The 9,742-nt window shown below is 52.0% G+C and overlaps 1 protein-coding gene across 1 annotated transcript; it reads left to right on the forward strand.

The window, feature by feature from the left end:
* PHF23 (PHD finger protein 23) lies at positions 1 to 9,340 on the forward strand. Its single transcript, XM_035136398.2, has 5 exons — positions 1 to 204; positions 1,741 to 1,772; positions 2,409 to 2,510; positions 5,219 to 5,918; positions 7,815 to 9,340. The coding sequence occupies exons 1-5, from the start codon at positions 183 to 185 to the stop codon at positions 8,060 to 8,062; spliced, it is 1,104 nt and encodes a 367-aa protein (XP_034992289.1). The 5' UTR covers positions 1 to 182; the 3' UTR covers positions 8,063 to 9,340.
* The last annotated feature ends 402 nt before the right edge of the window (positions 9,341 to 9,742 follow it).

Raw genomic sequence — 9,742 nt, forward strand, 5'->3', positions numbered from 1 at the left:
GCGGAGTCGGGCGGCACCGGGCGAGGAGGGAGGAGGAGGAGGGTCTCTCGGCGGCGGCGGCGGGTCTCTCGGAGGGTCTTCGTGGCCTGGGGGGCGCTGGCGGGTTCCCGAGCCCCGCGGCCGTCGCGGGCACCGGCGGGGCGGAGAGGCGGCCGGCTGGCTGGCTGGGCAGGGGGCCGGCTATGGCGGAGCCCAGCCCTGAAGGTAAAGGGGGCCTCCCAGACCCACACTTGGGGGGCGGCAGGGGGGGACGCGGAGGGTGTTGGGTTTTTGCGTTTTTTAACAAGGTTCTGTGTGACCGCCCCTCCCAAGGGGAAAAAATTATTTTTTTTGTTTTGGGGGGAAAGAGGAAAGACGCTGCGGAGACCCACAGTTGTGGGGCTGGGAGCGTGTTCGTGTGGGGAGAAGAAGGGCCGGCGTCGGGGGGTGGCGTCGTCAGCCGGGGACGCAAATTTCGGAGAGACCCACCGTGTGGGGGGCTGGAGTTGCGAGGGCAGGAAGGGGGAAGGAGGAGTGGGTTTGTTTGGGGGGGGGAGGAAAAGTGGACGCCCCTCCGGGGAGATTTGGGGGAGAGGAGAGGGTGAGGGGCTGGCGTTGGGTGGGGGGGGCTAAGGGGGCGGGAAGGAAGATCGCTTGTTGGGGGGAGTGGACGCCCCTCCTAAGAGGGAAAAGAAAAGAGGCCGCGAGATTTGGGGGGGTGTTCTGGAGTTGTGGGGGGCGAGGGTGTGCGCTTGGGGGGGAGAGCAAAGAAGAGGCAAAGTCTGTCGGTGGAAAGGGGGTCACCGGTTGGGGGGGCAGGTGGTGTCAGAGCGTGGTCGGTGGGGAGGGGAGAGGAAGAGAGTTGGATATGGAGGAGGGGGGCAGCACCCCTTATTTTTCCTTGGGGTGGGGTGGGGGTAAGATGGAGGCAGCGTCGTGGAGAGGGGGCTGTTGTGGTGTTTGGGAGCGGCTGGGAAGAACCAGGTGAAAGGGGAGCGGGGAGGGAGTTGGAAGTGTGGGGGGGGGAGAAAGAGGAGGGAGTCGGACCGGGGAGAAAACCGGAGTGGGGGGGGGAAGCGAGGAAGAAAGTTGGGAGGGGGAGGGGAGGCACGTGGAGGAGGGGCGGCGGGGGGGTTGTTGGGTGCGGGGGGGGAGTAATGAGGAAATGAGGCTTCCTAACGGGGGTGTCTGTTGGAGGGCATTACGGAATTGGGGCCCCCTGGGGTCTCAGAGCAGGAGGGGGAGACAGGCGTCCTGGGTGTGTGTGGGGGGTGCGCTCCAGCTTCCCCCTTTCCGCTTCCCTGTAGAAATGGCGGGGTGTCTTATCTGTCTGTCTCTGATCTTGGATGTTGTTGGGGGGGGGCTAGACACTTCCGTGTTTTGAGTGTGTGGTTTTTTTTGGGGGGGGTAATAAACCTAAATATATTTTGGAGTGGAAATTTGGGGACGGGTTCAAAGCAGGCGCCAGATTGCGGGTTGGGCGGGTGGGGGCTGCTGCGCTGTGGGTTGGCCTTTTCCTCTGAAGACTGTAGGGAAGCCCCCCCTCCCCACAAAGAGGGGTCCGGGAGGTTTCTGGTTCTGTCAGGACTCGCTGGCACTCCCCCCCCCCCAAAGCCATCTCCCTTGACTTGCCTCCCCCTGTGCATTCATTGCGGGAGAAAGTAGGTTTTTCCTCGCTTCGTGCTGGTCTGTGTGTTGTTCTTGAAGTCTCCCTTCGTGGACCCCCTCGACTTGACCCCCTTCCCGGTTCTTGTTTTCCAGATCCGCCGCCAAACCTCAAACCGGAGACACAGGTAAAAAAACAAAACCCAAAAGCGTCTATTTGATGATTGTTTTCCCCCCCCCCCCAAAAAAACCCTATCTCAAACTTGGGATTTTTTTATTACAAAGTGGAATGGGGTTTGCCCTTTTGCGGCCCATTTGTTTTCATGGGCTGGATCCGTTCCTACTCTACCTCCCCCTGCCATTTTATCCCTGCTCCCTTGGAGGAGGCCAAAAGTCTCTCCGAAAGCGAAGTGTGGTTGCAACACCCTTTTTGCATGTGCTCCCCCCCCCCACCTCTGGTTTAGCAAAAGAGAGAGAGAGAGAGGGATATTCTGTGGGTGACGGAAAGGCTCTTTCCCCCCTCTTTCTCCCCTCCCCCCATATTTAACCCTTCACACTCCTGGGAGAGACCTGACTTGCATTTCTAGCTGTGTGAGCCTGTTTGGGGGGGGGCAGGGAACAGGATGTTACTGCTCAGTTCTCCCTCTCCCTGCCTCTAGGAAGAGCTCCCCTTTTCTTATCATCACCAATTGTGGGGTTTGTGTGATCCTACGGGGCTGCGTTTGTGAAGGAGCCTAGAGATTTGTGGGTGGCTGGGGGAAGGGGGCGCTACCTCTGTGTGCATTAACACCTCCCCTCCCCACTTCCTGCTTCTCTTCCCGCAGTCTCACCAGCCTCCAGAGAAGCGAAGGCGAACTATTGAGGATTTCAACAAGTTCTGCAGTTTCGTCCTAGCCTACGCGGGCTACATCCCTTCCTCGAAGGAGGTTAGTTTGAGTCCCGTCCCCCCCCCCCCGCGCCATAATCCTGTCCCCGCCCTCCTCCCCTTTTATCCTAGTGGCTTATTAAGTGAACAAATATGTGTCCGCTCAGTTTCAAAGCATGCAGTTTAATATTTTTCTGGTGTGTGTGTGTGTGTGTGTCGGGGTACAGAGGTTGTCCTAAGCCTTTCCAGAAGCAAGCTCTGTGATCTGTTAAATCCAAACCTAGCTCGGTCAAGTTCTAAAAGGTGCATTTGGGATTGTTCCAAACCTTCCTTCCCGCTCGCTCCTAAGCCCTTGGCCTCCTGCTTTCTCGGCATTGTCTCCGCGCAGTCTTGTTGCCAGAGCCCCTTGGAAGCTGCGGCAAATGCCCGCGGGAACTACGAGGCCCAGAATGCCCTGCGGCATGGCCATTTTGCTGGGAGGCCTGGGTGTGTTGCATGCTGGGAAGTGTAGGCAGCTGTTCTGGAAGCAAGGGGGCGGACATGTCCTGGCTTGTTATGCGGCACAGCTCTGGAGGCTCCCCGAAGTGCATGCTGGGAATTGTAGTTGCTCTTTCCTGCTACGGACCTGCCCTTCCTGGGACTTAGCTTGAACCTGCTCACAAGGGCTTAGGGCTAAAGAAGGCTCCCAAGCCTCATGAACCCAGCCAATCCCCACACACCGGGGATTTATTGAACTTCCATATCAGATGGGCCCCCATACCTCTTGTTTTAGGAATTAGGCATTGCCTTGTGGGTGGTGCTTATTGCTTGAATTTCAGTAGTTGCAAACACAAGACGTTTGTTGCTTTAGCTGTCAGGGTACTCGGTGGTCCATTTTAAAAAATCCCTTTATACCAGGTAGTCTCTCTCTAGGCAGGGTTTGTTCTAATACTCAGCTGGACACCTTTTTGCACAAGGGGAACAAATTTTTCGTGCTGCTGGGTTCTAACTGGGAGATCTGCTGTTGCTTAAAATGAAGTTGATAAAAGTACACATAATAAAGATGGATATCATTTCTTTTCAACCTTCACGAGCTATTCAAGTAGCAGCTTACTAATGCTTACTTACTCACTTGCCCCCCCCTTTTTTTTGCAAGACACCTTTATTTTTCTTGTTCCCCCTCTTGATTTCTCTCATTGCCACCTTCTTTTCTGTCGCTTTCCCTCCATTTCTTTCAGCTAGAAAATTATCTAGGGCAAGAGACTCCCAAACTTTTCTTTTCCCCACAGACCACTGAGGAGCTTACTAATTTTTCTCCCGGCTGTAGCGCTCGTTATAATAGATTTTGTGTGATTTTTCTACTGTATTTTTATTGCTTCTTTCTATTTCTCACATACTGTATCTTAATGCGCGCTTTAGAATTCAAACTGCAATATAAAACGTGCTATAAATAAAAGAAGCCATTAAGAAGACAGTTAAAAATCAATATGAATATTTAAATGCAATGGATATGGCACCTCCTGGCTTCAGCCTACAACTCCACAAAACACTGCGGACCGTCGCTCTGGAGCGAGGGAAAGGAAGCTGCCTTTATCCCGAGTCATACCATTGGTCCATCTCAGGGGCGGGTCTACTATAAAACTGACGAATCTTCAGCTTCAGAGCCCCTAATCCCAGAGGAGCACCAGAAGCGACTTTTGTCCACGCTGCTTAAATGTTTCGCGTCTACTAGACCCAGTTTGAGTCGCGTGACTCAAATGGATTATTATTTTTGTTGCATCTATTTCCACAATCCCAACGTTTAGCAGCCAGTAGCCCAGATGGTGTGAAGGTGCGCTGATCTGTTGTGGAACAGCCCCACTGAAGAAGCTAACAGTGTTTAGCCCAGACCCTGTTGCTGGTTGCAAAGGGGCCCCCGTGGCAGTTCAAGATTCGGGGCCCCCAGAGTGTAGGTCCACCACTGGTCAGTCCAGTTCAGTATTGTCTACACTGGCGGCCAGCCGGGGAGACAGGCAGACTCTCATAGAGATTGAACCGGGGACCTTCTGCATGCAGAGCAAGTGGTCTAACCTGGGCTGTGGCCCCTCCTTGGATTTGGTGGTTTGTATGCGGTGTTGGCTGCAGAGGGGTGTGGGGGGCAGGGAAGCTTAGAGTACCCCCTGCTTCCTAGGAAACCTCAAGTTCTTTGGGTCGGGTTGTTTAAGATGCTCCCACACAGGTTAGCACAGAAGTTCATTTTTTTATATTGTATGAAAAGCATCGTTCAGAATAATGGCTTGTATTACCCTCCGAAGAAGATAATAATGCAATGAAATTCAAAACCATAGCCATTAATTGCATGTTTATTCAAAATCCAATTAAAGCTATTTAGTTTAATTAATTCAGCAAAACAGATGAACTCGATCCATTGAACCATAGAATTGTAGAGTTGGGGGGTCATCTAGTCCTGCCCCCTTAAATGCAGGAATCTTGCCCAATGCAGGGCTCGAACCCACAGTCCTGAGATTGAGTCTCATGTTCTACTGACTGAGCTATCCACAGGGACCATAAAGGAGCTATCAGTTGATAGTCATTATGCATTATCGAAGTCCTTCCTGCATTGCAGGGGGTAGGACTAGATGATTCTATTTCCACCACCTGCTACAATCCTTGCATCTCAGATCTCCCCCCAGGAACCCTCCTGCCCCCTTGAGTCCCACTGCTCTGGGAAGAAAGAGCAGAGTCCTGGGCACCCAGGAAATGTAGCCTGAGAAATTAATCCCTTGCCTCTGCCCTCCCCAAACCCCGCAGGAAAATGACTGGACGCCTTCCGGCTCAAACTCCCCCATCCGCCCAGAGAGCGTGGTGGACAGCGACGGCTGGGAGTCGACGCACTCGGACCTGCACACGATCGAGACCTTTGTCAAGAAGGCCAAGTCTTCAAAGAAGAAGGCGGCCTTTCGCCGCCTCAAGTCCGACAGCTCTCTGCTGGAGAAGATGAAGCTCAAGGACTCCCTCTTTGACTTGGACCCCGTCAGCAAGCAGCAGCAGCCGCTGGCGGGGCCAAAGGGAGCCCTGGACAAGAAGAAGGACAAGCGGAATCGGAAGTCCGCCCTGGACGCGGGCGGAGGAGCCAAACGGAACCGGGGTGGCGGCGACCCGGTGGGGGAGAAGCGCTCTCGCATCAAAAAGAGCAAGAAGCGGAAGTTGAAAAAGGCCGAGCGCAGTGAGAAGAAGCACAAGGCTTCCCTGAGCGAGACGGACTCTGAGGAGGAAGAAGGGGCGGCCATGGCGCCTCGGCGGTCTGGAGGGGAGGAGGGTTCGGCCACGGCAGCCACGGCGCTGGTCTCTGTGCAGGCCCCGCCGGAGCTGTTGGCCGCCAGCTTCCCCATTAAGCTTGAGGACACGGAAGGGAAAGGGGGGATCAGTACGGAGACCAGCCAGGATGGGGAAGGCAGCTCCAGCGAAGGCGAGATGAGGGTCATGGACGAGGACATCATGGTGGAATCAGGTGAGGAGGCAGAGGTGGCTGGCTGGAGGTGTCCCTGAAGGGGCACGGACAACACAACTTAATGCACAGCATTACATGGGTGTAAAAGCGATAGGCACATTCTTAGTTGCGTTTATATACCGACTTTTCCTCCCAAGTTGCTCAAGGTACATGGTTTCCCACACACACACACACCTCCTGTTAATCCCCCAAACCCTGTGAGGTAGGTGAAGCTGAGAAATGCAGGGACTGCACCCAGTGAGCTTCATGGCCAAGTGGGGATTTGAACCCTGATCTCCCAGGTCCTTTCCCAACACGCCAACCTCTGCACCACGTATGTCTCCAGATAGTGCTTCCCCCTCTGTTCTTGGAAGTTTCCTCTGGTGACCTAGTCAGCCGATATTCACATTTCCACCAGACTGTCCTCCTGGATCAATAGCCAGTGGCAGGCCTTGTCCTCTGTCATCAAACATCTCCAGCTTACATTGTTATTGTTGTTGTTTTAATTTAAAGTCTTTGCTTTACATAAAAAGCCTCTTAAATTTTCAAAGGCATGGGGTGGTTTGTTTTGTTTTTGTTTAACTGCATCATATCAGGCTCTTCTCCCCATCTCTGTACACATTTTCCCCCCACCCAAAAAGTGGGGCCCAGAGTATAATAGTGCTTGTTTTAATTTAGCAAAAGCTTGTTAAGAAGACAAGCAAGGGCTGGAGCTGGATTCTGCTTCGCTTTTCACATTCGTCGGAACACCCACCGCCCCAAAGAACCTTCCTGATTCCTTGGGGTGTGTTAAACTCACAAAGCAGTGAGATCTCTGGAAGATTAAGCACATAACCTGTGTTTTGACTGTACCCCCAGTGGGTGCTGTAGTTGAACTACATCAGGCAGGGCCTTGGTGGATCAGTTCAAGGTCCACCTCTTCCACCTTTTCTTGCCAGCATGCTAGCAAGCAAGAGACGTTGTTTTGGCTTTCTCCAGACTCACCCAGGCAACAACTCTGGCCTTGGTTTTGTTAAGCATCCCCGAGGTTTCGCCTTGCTGGGGTGCTCATTATTTTGCACCCGTCTTTTAATCTATTTTAAGCTGCTGTGGGGTGCCTTGGAGTCTAATTCTAATATTTCTGTTGGAAGCCGCCCAGAGTGGCTGGGGAAACCCAGCCAGATGGGCGGGGTATAAATAATAAATTATTATTATTATTATTATTATTATTATTATTATTATTATTATTATTTCTGAGGAAGAGGTGTTCAGCTCCCATCAGCCCCAACCAGCACATCCTGCAGGCCGTTGAGAGCTGTAGGTCAAAACATCAGGGGGGCACCAGCTTGGGAAGGCTGCAATGTGCAGTTGACCAGCGAGGCAGCAGGTCTCTGTACAGGCCCTTTCCTAACTGAGTGGGGTGAGTGGACTGATTTGGGCCAACGGGAGCAGGGTGTTCCCCAGACTCAGGTTCAGATCTTGCACATAGGTAATAAACGCGGTTGCTGACTGTCCTGATCTGGGATTTCCTCATCCCTCATATTACAGCAAACATCTCTGACGCATTCAGCTCTGTGAGGGTGGAGCAGATACTTGATATGTACCTACCCTGACTTAGGCAGTTAATTTGTCTTCCATATGTTTATTTTTTGTCGTGGTTTTATTCCACTTCTAGGCAGGGTGTAAATACCAGGGACAAGCAGTGCACCACGACCACCCGTTCAGCCTTTGATTCTCAGTTTTTACCACACACTGCCTGCTTATCCACAAGCATATTATTGTTGTTGTTGTTGTCTTAAGGACTAGAAACTGAAAAGCAAAACTTGAGGTTCTCATGGTGATATATTTCAAGCCAGATAACCAAAACATGTGCTGTGCAATTGTGGATGTGTGAAACGGGCCTTCTGAAATTTGTCCTTTCTCCCTCTGCTCCTTCAGGGGACGACTCTTGGGACCTCATCACTTGTTACTGCCAGAAGCCATTTGCGGGCCGCCCCATGATCGAGTGCAACCAGTGCGGCACCTGGATCCACCTCTCTTGCGCCAAGATCAAGAAGACCAACGTCCCCGACATCTTCTACTGTCAGAAGTGCAAGGAAGGTCCTCGCAAGCTGCCGCTGCTGCCGCCCCCGGCGGTTCCCAGCGCAACCGTCGCCGTTGCGTCCAGGGGAGGTGGGGAGCCCTAGCTTAGGAGGGGAGGACAGGCAGCTCTGCGCTGGGCTTCCATCCCAGAGGGGCAGAAAAGACTGGACAGGGTCGGGAGCCTGCTCTGGACTGGTATCCAAAAGGAGCCTCAGTTCCTTGGAGGCAGAAGACGAAGGGTGCTTGCGGTATTTGCGGTGGTGGGAGTCCCAGCACCCAGGAGGCAGAGAGGCTGCCCCACCAGGCAGATTCTGGCTGGCAATTGCAGGCCTCTCGCTTCAGACCCACTCCCCCTTTGGGGGGTTGATCCTGACCCACCTCCATACTCTCTGCAGAGGAGAATGGCATTCGGAGGCTGACACTGGTGGGCCGGAATAATGAAACTAAAAAAATCAGGAAGGTTCCTGTTTTCACTTGCTGAGATGCACATAGTGTTGGGGGACAGGCAGAGAGAGGGCACTAGAAGTGGGGTAGAAGCATCTCTTCGTTTTTGTTTTAGCTCTTTTCCCCCACCACCTATCCTCCCCTGCCCCAGTAAAGTTCACATGTAAATAGACTGAATGCAAAAGGTTTTTTTTTTCCTGGCTTTGTTTATTTTCTCCCTCCCATCACACCCCCAGTTGGAAGACTCTTCTTTATTTTCTTTTTTAAAAAATGTTCTCTGGCATTTGTTTAATGCTTCCAGAGTCAGAGTTTGATACCAACTGAGGGATACAGCCCAAGAAAGGAGGCTGGATAAAAATAGTACCTTTTTAAAAAAAGTAAACCTTTACGGGTTTTTTTTTCCTTTGGAGGGGGCAGGAGATTTTGTCCCCGTTGAAATTGAATAATATATATATATTTTAAATTCTGAGAGAGAGAGAATAGAAGGGTTTTGTTTACTCCCCCTCCCAAGTATTAACATCTCCCAGGGACTGTGAGGGGTGAACTTTGTCAGGGGGAGCCCTTGCGATTTTGCTGGCTTCAAAATAAAAAGGGACAACTTATTTGTGTTTCCTGACTGCTCCCATTGAGCATAAGGATGAGGGAGAGGTTCCAGAGAGCGAGACAAGAGTTTGGGTTTAATGAAGAATGGCAAGCTCACTTATTTTTTAAGAAAACGTCAGAAACTCCCCATGCCAGGATTCCCAGTTCTGTTCTGCTGCAAAACCCATATTTTACCTGCTCCCCATTTCAAGTTAGCTGTTCTGATCAGGGGGGGTTTCTTGGTTGGGTTCCCCCCCCAGCTCCCACCCCTTTTCGTTATAATATTTGAAACTGTGTACATGGCAGAGTTTTTGAATGTAAATAAAAGATGTGGACCCTTTTGCGTTTGTACAGAAGGCTGTGATCTTCATTAATGTTCCTTCCTTATAAAACAAAGGCACTGCTTTGGGGAGAGGGGCAGATTGGTGTAGTTGGCCAATGGTAAAGTTCCTTTGCTCTGAATGCGGTCGAACCTTTTTGGCCCATCGGCCACATTTGATGTTGGCCAATACATGTCTTGCGCCATGGCCATGTGTGTATAAACACACACACACGGAGCCCTGCACACAGCATGCACCCACTTCTGTGCAATGGGCTGTGAATCAAGCTGTACTTGCTTCCAGTGTGACTATTGTAGATTTCCATGCCAGCATTCTAGTGGCAGAGCACCTGCTTTGCATTCAAAAGGGCTCAGGCCCAATTTCTGGCAGATCCAGGTAGGTCTAGGCATATGCTATTTTGAAGCCCTGCAGATCCAC

Source organism: Zootoca vivipara, chromosome 13, assembly GCF_963506605.1.
Source record: "Zootoca vivipara chromosome 13, rZooViv1.1, whole genome shotgun sequence".
In the NCBI taxonomy this organism is placed as follows: domain Eukaryota; kingdom Metazoa; phylum Chordata; class Lepidosauria; order Squamata; family Lacertidae; genus Zootoca; species Zootoca vivipara.

Bases quoted from the DNA above. Each gene is read 5' to 3' on its own strand.
- PHF23 (XM_035136398.2), top strand. From the start codon at position 183: ATGGCGGAGCCCAGCCCTGAAG. The intron at 205-1,740 runs GTAAAGGGGGCC...CTTGTTTTCCAG, and splicing joins GGCGGAGCCCAGCCCTGAAG to ATCCGCCGCCAAACCTCAAA. The intron at 5,919-7,814 runs GTGAGGAGGCAG...CTGCTCCTTCAG, and splicing joins GGACATCATGGTGGAATCAG to GGGACGACTCTTGGGACCTC.